Source organism: Hirundo rustica, chromosome 9, assembly GCF_015227805.2.
Source record: "Hirundo rustica isolate bHirRus1 chromosome 9, bHirRus1.pri.v3, whole genome shotgun sequence".
Lineage (NCBI taxonomy): Eukaryota > Metazoa > Chordata > Aves > Passeriformes > Hirundinidae > Hirundo > Hirundo rustica.
In genome coordinates, this window is record NC_053458.1 from 17200047 (window position 1) to 17215328 (window position 15282).

Genomic DNA, 15282 nt, shown 5'->3' on the forward strand with positions numbered 1-15282 from the left:
TAATATCAGAAAGCAAAATAAGGCAGAAAATTTTGCATGCCAGAAGAGAAATAAAACCAGACTGATAGGTCATGTTGCATTAATTTTTTTTGGAAACATTTATCTCACATGGTGTTAGCTGAGTTTAGGAATTCAGTTCAGTTCTTGCAAAAGTGGCAGTGTGTGCATAACAAACCCCTCCTGGGGAACTGTGTCTTTACAGGGTCTGGAGGATTATTTGCTGTTTCTTTACCAGGAGGAATTATTTTCAAGATACTTATTTCAGCTGCAGAAGAACTCAGACAATTCTCCAGGGGAATTTGTGAGAACAATACTCAAACTACTGACAGTAACTAAACTTGTCTAGATTTTCACTGCAGAACAGACAGTGCCTGGAGTGGGCTGAGGAGCAGCACAGGCTCTTATCCAGGGCCCCGGGAAAGGAAGCTGCAAGTGTTTGAAACAGAGAACATGCTTATAGATCTTCTCCATGAGTAGAGTGAAACCTAAGCTTGTGTAAGAACATCGGCCAAGACAGGAGTGTTGTAATAGTTCACACACTTTGAAAGTGAAAAGACATTTTATATCATCGTCTATGAGCCAAAAGCTAGAATTTATTCCTCTTAACATGAATTGCATTCAAAAAAAAAAAAAAAAAAAGGCAGTATGCTCTACCTAGGTTTTTCTTTTCCCCCACTGAATTTGAACTCATTTTGTGTCTACATAAACCTCACTATATAAAAATTAATTTATCAACTACTTGGGGAAATTTATTTTGAATCTCCTCCCAGTAATTATTTAACAATTTTAAATGGTCCAATGAAAATGGGAAAACCAAAACCAAAATAATAAGAACCAGTTTGGAAGATAAAACCAGGGAATAATAAATATAAAGAGGTGACTCTGTAGCTCTCACTAACAGTTCAGCTGTTCTGTGGTCTGATGTAATCAAAGGAAAGAACAGGAAATTCTTGGGGTGGCGAGGAGGTGCAGCCACCACATAATTTGTGGGATTCTCAGCTTCATCACAGCTTACAGCAGAGAACTTGGAGTCATCAAAGACAGGTGCTGGCAACACACCTGTCCTTATTGCATACTATGGTGGTAAGGAGCAGGCTATTCCCCAAAGGGAATTTGTTGCCATTGTGTCTGGCACAGTGGGAAAACATTCTCAAGTACTTACAACTCCGTGTAAACAGCAGACTTTAAAGAATAAGCTCATTACAAAGAACATTAGGACACAAAGATCTATTGCCAGGTACAGTAACTGTTCTGATATTATTGATGTTCCAGCACTGACCTGCTGCACACAATGTATTTCACTCAGTTTGACAAGAAATAATTCTGTTAATATGATACAAAAAGATCATTAAATGAATCAGCAGAGCTTTGTGCAAAGCCTTTACTGTTCCTTCTTGTACTAGCTGTAGGAAGGCAGATAAACTTTCGGTTCCTGCCTTCTAGCAGGGGACAAACAGTCTTTTAGACTGAACCGGATTGAAATTAGGAGTTAGGCTTAGTCTTGTTGCCTATAACTAGCACAAATTTTCTCCCAAAAATCCTCAGAAGGCACCACTGAAAAGAGCTTGCTAGAGAAGAGAGGTACAGATTGCCAGAAAGAGACAGACATATTGTCAAAGGTGACCACAGAAAAGTGGAAACTCCATTTATTTCAATGGAATTTTGATCAGCTGCTTAAAAACCTGCAAGGGGACTTACCAAAGAACTGTTAGTTTCTCTGCTCCTGACCTTGCTGAAATGAGTTGCCTGTTGGTTATTAATACCTACAAAAAACCATTTCTTTGAGGTCTGGCATTCACTTTCTGCCTCTCAGCATTGAAATGTGTTCAAACATTCAACCAAGAGTTTGAACAAAGCATTTGAAGATCATTAAATTGATCTTTTTTTAATAATAATCATTCATGTACTTGTCCCATTGTATTATTCTAAACACATGCTTTTAATAATGAGATTCAACTTGAAACAAAGATTTAATGATTTTAACTTTCTTGTCTGTTACCACAGACCCCAGTACTGCCTAACCGGTTTTAAGATAACCTCTACTCCCTGAAGGGGCAAGGCTAAATTTACCTCCAAATACTGACTGAGCAAACGCAGAACTTGGTCTAGAGCACTGAAGATGTTGCGCCAGTCAAAGTCCACCATTCCCTTCTCCCGGCTCCTTGAAGATCCGTTGTGGAGAAAGTTGATGATATGTTCTGCGGTGAAGCCTTCTGCACCCATCTGGCTGTTCAGGAAGTCCCTCACTGTAGGGTGCTTCAGAGAGTCCTGAAGAAACAAATCATGACAGCTTTGCCACAATGATTGTCTGTCCATGCCCTGTTTGGCTAGAAAGTTTCCATTTCCATAACACACAAACAAGGACAAAAGGGTATGCTAAGGAATCAGTCAAAATGGGGAATTGCATAACTGGATGTGTGATCTGAAGAATGGATGAAAAGAAGCTTTTTCTTGACTATTTATTGCATTCTTTCCTTAAAAGCAAGAGGATTTATGTTATAAATGTCTAATACAATAGAGAAAAATGAGGAAACCAAAGGTTTTTTCTAGCATGAAGTGCTTTATAAACTTTAACTACAGATAGTAATTGCAGCCGACCAAAGTCAAGTCTAAAGGATGCAGAAATAAGCAATTTCCCAGGATAAATTTCTGTCTGGCCTACAAAAAGTATGGTCTTACTGCCTTCTTTGCCTATACAGAATTCAAGAAAATCAAGTTGTCCTTGAAAGACATTTTTGAGAGGCAGGGAAGCAGCGCTTGTTGCCTTTATTAAGAAGTCATCAGCCAAATTCTTGACTGTCCAGATCTGAGGTTTTGCCACAGGGATGCTGTAATGCATCTATGACTTGCCTTCAAACCAAGCCCAGCAGCCAACAGCCTTAAAGGCCACAGCTTCCTTGCTGCAAAGGCTGTGTTTCTGGCCAAACCTTTCAAATTAATTGTCTTCTCCATTAATAAAAATAAAAGATGGTGAAAGGCTGCTCTGAGGATCTTTGGTAAGCTATAACATACACGGATCATATTCATTTGCAGGCTGTTTTGAAAGAAGTTCCACAGCTGAGGTCCTACTTCCTCCCAAGCTTTGGTCAACAGGTGGAGGCGTTCAAGCTCCTCAAAAGTGGAATTTGCCTGATTAAAAAAACAGGAGAATAGAGTGTTAGAAATCTAAGGTGATAGAATTTATGATCCATCCAGGATTTGGTGACAGGGGAATCCCTAACATAGACAGCTGTAGTTTTTACCTTCAAAATTAATCAACTTGTTCAAATACAGAAATTCTAATAACCATCAGAAAAAAAAAATCTGTAAAATCCAGCCAGAATCAAAGCCACCTAGGATAAAATTCTGTGGTATATGTAACGGAAAAAGCCATTCCACATTAAGCCTAGTTAACTTAAATTCCTTTAAATACTCAGACTTTTGTAGAATTATTTTTTAGAATTTCCCCCCCTGACTATTTCTCTCCATTAAGAACTAAAAAGAAAGATGATGATGTGAGTAGGTGAATGAATGGGAGGCAGCTGGAAAAGACAGATACTCCCATAGCTATGACATTAAGACCTGAAATGCAGAGCTACTGTAAATTTGATGTTCTTCTGTGCAGCAGTTCTGTGCCCTGTACAGATCTCTAGAGTAGTGAATTGCTGGTTATGAGGTGGTCAAAAGCTCATATGCAACTTTGATTTAACTGCTCAGATTCATTTCACCCAACTTCAAGGTTTTTGCTGAAGAGCTCCATCCTATTTTAATGAAGTGAAAATTCTTCATGATTTCAAAAGATCATATAGTAAATTCTGATGTTGCTATTGGTTTGCAATATCTCAGTGTTAGTTCTCAATAAGCTCATCCAAGCCTCAGAGTTGCCCCATTTAAATATTTACTGGCACAGAGCTGCTCATGTCCCTACCTTTGTGAAATAAATAATACTATGCTTACTAGTGTAAATGTGGACTCATGCCAACAAAAAGCTGCTTGGACGAGCTGGAAAAAACGTGCAGCATGGACCAAGATGGGATGAATCAGTGAAGACCTGTCTTCTGTTTGTTAAACAGAGTACCTGTCCTTCCTCTGAGGACCATCAGAACAAATGGAGTTTTGAGGAGAAAATCTCATTAGGCTGAGGCAATTGGGTAACTGTTTTCCAAAAAATGTTTCTTGGGATGCAATTTTTTAGAAATATACATTTTCGCATTTCAGAACATCTTACATTTTTTATGATTTCCCGTACAGAAGGTGAATCAGGAGTAAAGAGAATTTTTCCCATCAGCAGGGGCTTCACAGCACTCCAGGCTATTTTGGTTAAAGGGTTTGATTCCAAGTTCTGGATCAATGCATTACAAAACGGTGCTAAAGACAGAAAGAAAGACAGTCTTTATATAATCCTACTAAAATCCTGTCACACATAACATCCTGCAGGGCTTTTTGCTGGGAGTACAGACAGTTTGAATCTGAATGAATTAAAGCACATCCTGCAATGCAGAATTACAATGACTGAATGGATAGAAAAGATAGATTAAGTAGATATTGGAGCTGTAAAATATGCTATGGAAATTGGAAAAGCAAACATAAATAACCATTTGAAAGTTGCTGTTATTTACACGGTATTTCAAATGGGAGGAAACAAGAGCTCAGAACTCACTGAGCAGCTTGAGCTTTACTTGCTTTATTCCTAATGACTTAGCTCCTTTGTATTGTAGTTGACACTGATACAAAGCTGATCCTGCGGGCTTAGATGCTGAACTTTAGAACAGTTCAGAACTGGATCCTACAATAATTTAAACTTTTTAATGTAAATATTTTTATCTTACCCCTGCACTATGAAGTAATTAATTTACTTGGATAGCATTCAATTAATTTATTTCCTGGTTGAAGAGATGGAGTATTGGGCCTTTTATAGGTCTTTGGAAGTCTCAGTCATAAGTAGAGCCAAGTATCAACAGAAGCAGTGAAAGGTAGGAGTCTCTGTAAGCAATCTGCTCATCTGTAACCATGAAATTATATCTATCGTAGCAGAAGGGACACAGAATATAGTGTGTTACCAGCTATAACATGAGTGGTAGTACAGAAAGAACTGCTGGTGACCTCACTGTAGAGAAAAAACTAAATAGCAAGCAGAAGGGAACACAACAAAAAGACAAAATAACAAAAGGTAAAAAATTGGCTCTTTGCATTATATCCTATTACAATAGGAGGAAATAAATAGTGAGGAAATAAAAACAACAGAAATTGGTAAATTGAAATATTTTCTGTATAAAATGTAATCACGCTGTAGAATATTACCGCTACAAAACAGACTTACTTTTACACAGTAAGATAACAGCCACCATGCATTAAATTGACTATTATATGAAAGGAGAGATTTTTAAATCCCTGTGCCCCAGGCCATCAAACAAGTTAAGAGAAAAAATAAAGTTTAGAAAAATATTCTGGAGAAAAGTAATTCCAGAATGCCATTCTGTTCTTTCCTGAACCTTACTGCTCTTCCTATATCAGTAGCACATAATAGAAGATAAAACAGAGGGACTGTCTTAATTATGATCATGCCTATGTTTATGCCTCCATATTAAAAGCAAATGCTTATTTCTGTCAATTCCTGGCCTTGTCTGCTTTCAGCTATGAAGTAAGTACATAGTAAATTCATTTCACCTGACTCTAATTTCCTGAAACAATTGCTTTAAAATGTTATTTATAAAAGCAACATTCTATGCTAGTACTTGAACATAAAGTGCACCTGTCGAGAGTCTCTTAATGGTTTGGTGGAAAAACTTACTAGTTGTATTATCATAAAGATAACCAGATTTCTTCCTTGTTGAGTCAATCCCCAGGAAAGCTTTGTAGTTGTTATCTTCATACCAGTTGAAGGAAAGCACTCTGGATCCACCTCCTTCTGGGTAGCCACAGAAAAGATCCGACAGGGAACTCACCAAGTGGCCTAAGGATTCTGGCCTTCCGTCTTGTACAAATGGTTGCAGAACCCTCAAAAGGTCCTGAACACTTGGCTTCCTGGCCAGCTGCAGTAAGACAAGACTTGGTTAATTGCAGCCCTCAAAGCAGGCAAGTATCTGGTGAGGTCACAGTTATGCCCAGATGGTAAAGTGTAAATGCAGAACCTCATCCTTTCATCTGCTCTGCCCTGGTCACAGGCACCATTTTCAGTTTTTGTTTTCCATATCTTTCCTGAAGAAAAGAATACACTTCAGAATTGCCAATGCTTATGTCCACATTTATTTTGTAATGAGAGAAGAATGAATTTTTAAGGAATCAGCTCTTTCCCAACAAGTCTATTTTCTTTTTGGTAAAGCAGGTAACTGGAACACAAAAACAACAAAGGAGAACAAGGACTATGAGCTATGCAGACAAGTGACATAATCTGTTATTAGACCACTTACCTTTTGTACTGCTTGGGAGACATTAGACAGCACCCTCCCCCAGGCCTTCAGGTCAACACCTGCTGAGTTTCTGTCCAGCACAGTGGGAAGCTGTGGATACACAAAAAAATAGAGATGAGCTTCTACATGACAACAGTTATAACAATGAGAAGAAAATCCAAACGGCATCTCTGTAGCTCAAATTCTTTGAGTTATTTGGAACAATATCTTATAAGCCTGTCTTATGGGGCCACAAATCCAGTACGCACACGCAGACACACAGTAGTCTGTGTAAATGCTCTTTCTAATACAAGGGTGAAATAAACACAGGCCACTTAAAATATGGCTTGGGATTTGTTCTGCTCATCTAAGTCCACCATGACAAAAGGTGTAAAAATGCAGGAACTGGGACACTTGAGAAGCTGCTTCTCACAGAGGCTATTCTTCCAGTGAGATATACAGACTCTTGTTAACTTACAAATTTAGCTAAGGTTTGATACAGAAGCACCCTTTTGCCACAGAGGTAAATAATTTGTAGAAATTTATACTTCAGAGATTTCCCGATTTTGGCCAGTCTGGTCCTCACTGTCTGTCAAACCTGAGAGAAAGCATTACTTTCCCAGGCTCCTGCAGACTGACCAAACTGCCTTTTCAATAGAAGTTAATGTTTTATTTATCAATGACTTAAGAGAAACAGGGGACACCAAGAGTACTGTCACATACCACTTTGTTTGCACTACTGTATCCTTCTTTGTCAGCTGTCTAGAGAATCATGTGCATTTGGATTTGGCATTTCTCCTACTATTACAACAAAATATAAAGCTGGACTTGTAGATAGCTAGAGTGTGATATTTATGAGCCAAGCCCCTAAAAAGCCTTCCCCAAAAATGCGTATACACCCTGCTGATTGCCTGCCATTCCATTCAGTCAGCTGGTGGTTAAGAAAGCAGAAAGCTGCACTGTGTAGGTACCTGGCAGGGAGTCACAAAAGCAAGAGTTTTTATGGAAAACTCACGTTAGCGTGTTCTGATCTGGCACTTGATGTTCTGGCAGAAAGAATACATGCAGGGCTTCAAAATGCACAATTCCCCTTGTCCCCTAAGGGGAAGCAGTCTGTGCAAAGGTTACACAGGTTTCTTGGGGCACCTGCCTTAACCTGGTCTTTTTGAAACTCTGAGGAACAGGAATTGTAAACCTGTAAAAAAGCTGGGCAGTACACTGTGAATATTCACATGAAGTCCTCCAGTACTGAAAATCTATCTTAGAAATACTGTAGTATTAATTCTCTGCTACTTCCAGCAAGCATAAGTTAAATTTTTAGGCATGGAAAACAGGTGCTCTCAGAAGCTGACAACAGATCCTTATCAGGGTTGGTAAAATCACATGGGCACAATGACTGACTATCAGTGCCACAATAATCAAACTGTGTTTTGCTGGTGCGTCACTTATAGCCCCTGGCATCCTCTGTTCCTAGTTCTGGGAAACTCAGAGCTGAATGAAATCCATGTTAAATTAATTATAGTGCAACACTGCTGTGGCAGAAGAGCCCAATCAATACTTCCAATGCAACTTGAGGAGTTTTTCATAAATCCTGCCTGCTCCTATAAAGCAAACTGACAATGTGATGGTTTCATGACATTACAGTACAAGGTGAAAAACAGCAAATTAAATTCAGTGTTGAAAAATGCAAAGCATGATCAGAGGAAAAACAAACATGAAAGATATATGCACAGTGATGGACACTTAAGTTTGCTATCATGAGGAAAGAGACCTTAGAGCCTTTATTAATAGTTCTCTGAAAGCACCACCTCAGTGTGCACAATACAAATGAAATACTAGAAAAATATGCCATTTAATAATTATTTATTTGCTATAATTTGTATTTTATTATATATATTTAAAATAATAATATTAATTATGTTTATACATACATATAAAGTGACATCATATCTCCATACTAAACCAAGGCTGCAGAAGTGGTTAATTTATAGCAAGGTCACAATAAAAAGAGGAACACAAAAAAGGGCAAAGAAAATGAACACAGGTAAGGAAAACCTTCTATAGAAAGAGTGATGAAAGCTAGCACAATTTCCTAGTTTGGTTAGTTTGGGTTTTATAAAAACAGCTCACATGGCTATGCCAACTCAAGCTGCATCATGACTTTGATTGCAGCATAAAATTCTGTTATGCTGGATGGAGCAAAGACAGAATGGGTATTGGGTATTTTCAGAATACTCAGGAGGGTCCCCGTAGGGTTTGCCACACACTGTTTTGCTACACTGGAAAGAAATGTTTCAACACAAATTTTGATTTAAAAACTGCATTAGAATCTCTTCATTCTGCTGTATTGTGAATTTAATCTGTTTCATCCCAAAACATACTGAGAACTATCTGGTGTCCTGCTGGTAAGTAGATTAACAATCACACATCCATAACCTTACATTTGCAGGAGTAAATAAACTAAGACCACTTGGAAAATTGGTGATGTATTACAAAAAACAAACAAACAACCAAAATTATTGAAGGGTAATGAAATGTAAGCAAAAAAAAAAAAAAAAAGTCCACATAATGCAGGATAATTTTGTTAATACTTACCAGCCGAAACAGCTTAAAGAAATCAACATTTGCATACAAGGCATCTTCTACTCTTTGTAGATTGTGCTGGGACAGGGCACACATGGCCTTGTGTACAGAAGGGAGACCTCTTCGGCTGCCGAAGATAATAAAGCGGTCCAGGAGCGTCTCACTGCAAGCAATGTCCTTCAGAGTCAAGTTAGGGACACCATAGGCAAACTGCAACCAAAAACAATGGCTCACTTACTATTATAAAACTTGCATATGGCTCAGGAACAACTAAAAATTTATCAGATGTAGACAGTTTGATATCGCCCTGCTAATATTTTAATGAATGGCAGAGAGATGTGGTCAGCTGAAGCATCAACCCTTGAATCACCTTCACTTGATGTTGTGCTAGACCACCTTGCCTTCAGACAAATTTTTGTCTTTTCATTAGAGTTTTCCCTTCATTGCAAAAGTCCCTGTGAGTCATCTTCCCCTCCTCACTGTCATCTAAGCACACTTGAAGCCATCCCACCCATCCTTGTGGCTAAAGAGGGATAGCTGCAGCTTGCTTGAAATTATTTTCCCAGTGCCAAAGGATGTACTACATCACTCTACCTTTTGTGTTCAGGTTAGTTAAATTTTCACTGTTGCTTTCTCTAAGAAGAAAAAAAAAAGGCCAATACCTCTGATTCTCAAGCTTGATTTACCTCAGCATTCTATTTCAGTTATGACTATTCCACTACAATGCTTTCCATAACCATTATTCACTGTCACTCTGCACAGGCACATAGCCAGGATCTACAAAGCCATTTTACATTAAATCACACAAATTTACTGATTAGCACTTCTAACATAAACATGGAACAGAAAAAGCCCAAATTTTTATCTTTAGTGTTCAACTAATGGGAGTGCATAGGTTTATAGTTAAACCACGGTAAATATAGAATAACTCTATAGAAATCAGTAAATTTACAGGGGATTGACATTGTTATGGAATATTCTTTGCAGTCCATGAATAATTCTTCTTATTTTATAATATACAGAACACATGGTAATATAATAGAAAGTAGCCCTTGAAATTGCTTATAAGCTAATGTTCCCATCCTCTGTCCATCTCTTTTCACAGTACAAATTTAAGGAAAACAGCTCAGAACACTGATAACTGTAAATGCCTATTGTGTTTGAGATGAACACAGACTTTCAGACAAGCAAGAACTATGCACTGACACAATACCATTAGATTAAAATGAATTTAACAAGCTGCACAAGAAAGAAATTGTAAAAATCTACCCTGAAAATTATTTTCTTCAGGCAAAAATAATCTGCTGAGCATTCCAGTCTTTAAGACATATGGATTGAAAAAACACACCACCCCTATACCAGGTCAGACATAGTGCATATTTATTTCTTATCTAAGAAAATTAGGAAATTCATCATTATCAAAATTTTGTATGTGCAAATTTCCTAGTTAGCAGCTAAGACTTGTTTGGTAGTGCCTGTAAAGAGAATATTTAAAAACACAAAGGAATGGAAAAAAAAATAATTTTGTTGCTTTGGAGAGTGGATTCAAAGTAGACTGAGGAGTAATTCATTAAGTGCTTCATTTGTCAGAATCTGTCAACCAAAGTGCAAGCATGGCTCTGGAAAGTCAGCATCCAGAATAAAAAAAGGCAGAGGCAGGGAGGTCTAGAATAGCATTGTATTTTTTTTACCATGACTGCCCTGAGTTTCAGCTTATGGAGCTGCAGTTGACAAAAAAAAGAAAGGCCTCTGAATTACATGCAGATTGTAATTTAGAATTAGGACGCAAAAAAAAGCATGTGAATTTCTAGAAGTGTCTGAGAGGCACTATCATCACTACAGCTGTACTGATATAAAGGCATTGTTAACACAAGCTAGACAGTGTGGAAAGAGGCAAAATGCAAAAGAAGGAATTCAACTGACAGACCCAGTTTATCTTGCAAAAAACCTCCAAAACCACACACCGCTGCCCTCCCACAAATTGGAACATTTGAATTAGAATTAAGTTAGTTTATGCCAGTGAAATAATTTACATATTGGCCTGGTCACTTCTGTCCTGGGTCTGTGTGTGGTAAGAACAGCGTTTTTTAACCATACATGTCTCATTTGGCATGGTCCTCATCAGGCAGCACCAGCTGCAATGAAACTGGGCTGCACAGGGAGGCAGCCTGGGAACCTTGATTTGACTTGTGAAATGAGGAAACAGTGACATTAACATCACTGAAAAGGATAAACACAGAAAAAAAAAAAAAAAAAAAGAGTTGTTATTTACAAATTGTAACTGCATTTCAATAATGTTCATGAACAGATGGGATTAGAAAAACATCAAACCTCCGCCCTTCCAATTTTTCCGGTAGGCTGTGCTGCTGCCAATCTTTCCTGAACTTCTTATTGTGTTTTAACATCAGTTTCTTATCTTTATCTTAGAATGACTCAAAAAAGCAGGCCCTCAGAGGGAAACTTCAATACTTTTTTTTTTTAATCAATGTGTCACTGTTTAGCCAAAGCTGGCAAGATGAAGTCCAAATTATTTTTTCAGCTAGTTGGCTGTTTGATCAGGTTTAGCTTTCAGCTCTGTGTGTCATTTCCTGACTCCCAGGCAGCTCAGACCTAGATCTCCAGCCAGCTGTTGGCAACAGTCAGGCTTTTGTAAACAAGTTGCTTTCAGGTTGATCAGCTCTGTGCCATCAGCAGCAGGGGGAAGGGGTGTACAGAAATATGCAGGCTAACAGAGGGCAGAGCAGCATGAAGAACTGGAGATGAACTATCACAGCTGAGGATTAAAGCAGCCATAGATCTAGGGTCTAGTCATGGCTCTGAAACTTCCACCTCAACCGTGCATAAGTGCAGCCCAAGCAACTTGCTTATCAAGAAGGAATTAAGCAAATTATCTCCCACACAAAATGCACTGCTCAGTTCCTACTGAAAATAATTCTTTTGTTCTGTCTTTAAAATTATGAGATTGTTTTTTCTGCATCATTTTCACCTGAAAGAAGTATTCACAGCACTTTCTTTCCTCATAGCTGTAAAACAGCTCTTGTGAGATGATCTTGTATGCCTGTAATTACTGCTAACAAGGAAACTGTACAGAGGGCAGCAAAAGTGGTATTTAACACCCAGCTTCCTCTAACCAATGCTCAATTTCTTTGATTTCCAGCATAAACAGAACCATGTCTCTCTCTACCTCAGCACAGAAAATACAGCAGAAAGACACCACATGACAGCAGGTTTCAATCTCTTTTTTTGGTGATGGTGTTGAAAACTTCAGTCCTGCATACTCTGGCAAGTAGAATTTTTAGCAGTTGATGAATGAATGGGACTAGGGAGCTAACAGAGTCTAACACACCAGCACTCAGTTCTCCTGACACAGCAGTCCTCTGGTGCAGAAGAGTTTAGGGGTGAATAGGGAAAGAGAAACCCAGCAGGAAATCTCTACATATTCTCCCTGTCACAAGCAGCAAGGAAGGAAATTTTCAACATCTCAGCTGACACAGAAGTGTGAAAATATGTAGGATGTATCAATTGACATTGGCTTTGGTATGATCTTGTGGTATTGCTTCGAGAGGAGAGGAGAGGAGAGGAGAGGAGAGGAGAGGAGAGGAGAGGAGAGGAGAGGAGAGGAGAGGAGATGAGAGGCCGATCTTCTCTGCTCTTCTCTTCTCTTCTCTTCTCTTCTCGTCTCTTCTCTTCTCTTCGCTTCTCTTCTCTTCTCTTCTCTTCTCTTCTCTTCTCTTCTCTTCTCTTCTCTTCTCTTCTCTTCTCTTCTCTTCTCTTCTCTTCTCTTCTCTTCTCTTCTCTTCTCTTCTCTTCTCTCTCCTTCTCTTCTTCGCTCTTCTCTTCTCTTCTCCTTCTCTTCTCTTCTCTCTCTCTTCTTCTTCTCTTGCCTCTCTCCTTCTTCTCTTCTCTTCTCTTCAGTTTTTCCCCAGGTACCAATCAAGAATACAGCAGCTAAGTAATTTGACTACTGGTCACACCAGCTGAATCTGTGATGCACAAAAGGAAACTGCCGTGGAAGGTGATGAATGCTCTCTCCCCCTTTCTGCTCACACACAGTTTCAGTGTTTGCATTTTCTGTGGCAGTGAAACAGAGGAATTTGGTCTTTCAGCCTCAATTATTCACTTACTTCCACCCAAACTAATGCAGTGTAGAAATTGTTCCAGAATTCCAATTCAGCAACATTCATTCATTAATATAGCATTCCTCTAGAGCTCCCAGCCATGCTGAAGCATGTACAGCATGTACATGCAGAAGCAGACACAGCCTGCACTTGGTCAAACATAGCTCCATGCTTAGCTGCTTCAGGAGGGATTTGACCTGCACTTTTCACTCTGAATTTCCTGAGCAGAGCAATTATTCAATCAGAATCTAAGAAAGTGGCTCAGCTTTTCCACTTCCATCTATTCATGTGAGACAATATCAAAAAGCCACCATGCTGACATTAGGGCAGATAATTTAAATTATAACCTAAGAACCTCCAATAGTTCTTCTCTCATCAGGACTATTATCTCAAAAGGATGCATAGCTTCACTGTGCTTTTGAGTCAAGTCTTCAGTCATGGGGATGGATGCAGTACTTGCCAGTACTGTCTCTTGATGCTCACTATTTGGATGCCACGACAGGATTTTATTTTATTTAATAATTTATTAATATTTAATGCATAATCAAAATGTTTTTTAAAGGAAACCTAAACATCTCTTCCTCTAGATTCACAAAAACCAAAGGGAGAAATTGCACAAACGACTCAGAAGGCATCAGTTATTCTGGGCCCAAGGCCTCCACTGAGGCTACTTTGCGCACGCAGCTGGGAGATTCCTTCCTCACAGACAGAGACTCGGCGACTGCTGAACTCTACCCACCTGTTCAGGGCGCACTTGAGCATTGATGAGCTGGTAAACAACAAAATCTGAGAGGCCAACATTTTCTATTAAGAAGGAAGTGAGGGTCTCCCCATCTTTCAAAATGTCTAGAATTCGTATTCCTCTTCCTGGATGAAAAAGGAATGCACAGATCAGTGAGATAACAAACAAAGGAAGTTAAAGAACAACTCACATCCTGGCTTAAACCTGCAAAAAAAAAAGTGCTTTGGCTCTTATACCTAGTCGTGACTAACTGCGATTAAAATTATTTTTGCAATTCAAAATATTTTTAATCCTTTGTTGGGAAATTATAATCAGAAAATGCTGAGTGTTCTGGCTCTGCATATCTGATCTCTCAAAGATGTTTCAGACTAGGGCTACAGCAATGGACACATTGAGAGCAGCCCTGACTGCATTTGAAAGTGTCTGATTTCTTCTGATGTAATGCTTTATTTTAAATGTTCAGATCCAAGTTCTGAGTGTCCTTTCTTCTGAGCCTTGTGTAAATAACTTTACATAACCCTTTACATTTACACTAATTTATGACTCACTGTCAATCAATTTTTGTTAACCTTGTTCTCTAGCGTTGTGAAAGTGGCCCTTGAAAACCTTCCATTAAAAAAACCCCTCGGTTTCTTTGGAGAAGCAGAAAGTGTAGCTTATGCTTCATATTAAACTAGGTTAACAACTACTCTTCAGGCAAACCAGTGAGACCACCCACAGTTAAATTAGATACATGTAAGAGGCCACCAAATTTCCCTGCTACTGTCTGTTACAATACTCAAAATAATGCTGCCCCTAAAGTGAAACAGTTCCAATATTTTAAAACTTTTCTCTATTACAAATCTTATCAGTGAGAACTCTGCCTCAACATCATGCAAGAGAAAAGTTTGGAAACTTAACTGGAGTTAAGTTATTCAATGAACATAAGCTAACTTAACTTAGCTCATGTTCAAATATTTATTGTAACTTTATTAAATTATACCTTTATTAAAGGTACGTCACACAGCATCCACAGACTTTGGCAAAGGATTCTTGAATAGCTGCAATTCTTCTAGAAGAGACAACTGAAACTGACAGGAGCAGTGTGTATCCTGCCAACATAGGGAATGTAACTATAGACGTTTCTAATAAACATGCACCCCATTCTGTGAGCTGAGTCTTATCAGTTTGCCAACTTCCACAATTCCATCTGCACTAAGCATATTCTGCCTGAGGCTACAGGGCCTGAGAACTTCTTCAATTGTTTCTCCACATATTTATTCAAGCAGTAAACACTGAAAACAATAGCGGGGGACTGTCTCTCGTATTCTTACTGATGCCTTTCCTGGAATCCAGGCAGTGTGGAGAAAAAAGCACACCACAAGAACACATCTCATCAAAAGTGTCAGTACAAAGGGAGACTGGGACAAGGAAGGGGGGCACTCAAGAGGTAGGTCTGATTTTAGGCATCAGTAGAAAGGGCAGTCACAAC

At 38.7% G+C, this 15282-nt stretch overlaps 1 protein-coding gene across 1 annotated transcript in view; it reads right to left on the reverse strand.

The window, feature by feature from the left end:
- ABCA4 (ATP binding cassette subfamily A member 4) overlaps positions 1–15282 on the reverse strand; it is a 64613-nt gene that overhangs the window by 42722 nt on the left and 6609 nt on the right. Inside the window, exons 5-11 of the mRNA XM_040072374.1 lie at positions 13809–13936; positions 8964–9161; positions 6390–6479; positions 5771–6011; positions 4208–4347; positions 3013–3129; positions 2071–2268 (exon numbers count right to left, since the gene is read on the reverse strand). Of these exons, the coding sequence (XP_039928308.1) occupies positions 2071–2268; positions 3013–3129; positions 4208–4347; positions 5771–6011; positions 6390–6479; positions 8964–9161; positions 13809–13936 (1112 nt within the window). The remainder of the gene's footprint in view (positions 1–2070; positions 2269–3012; positions 3130–4207; positions 4348–5770; positions 6012–6389; positions 6480–8963; positions 9162–13808; positions 13937–15282) is intronic.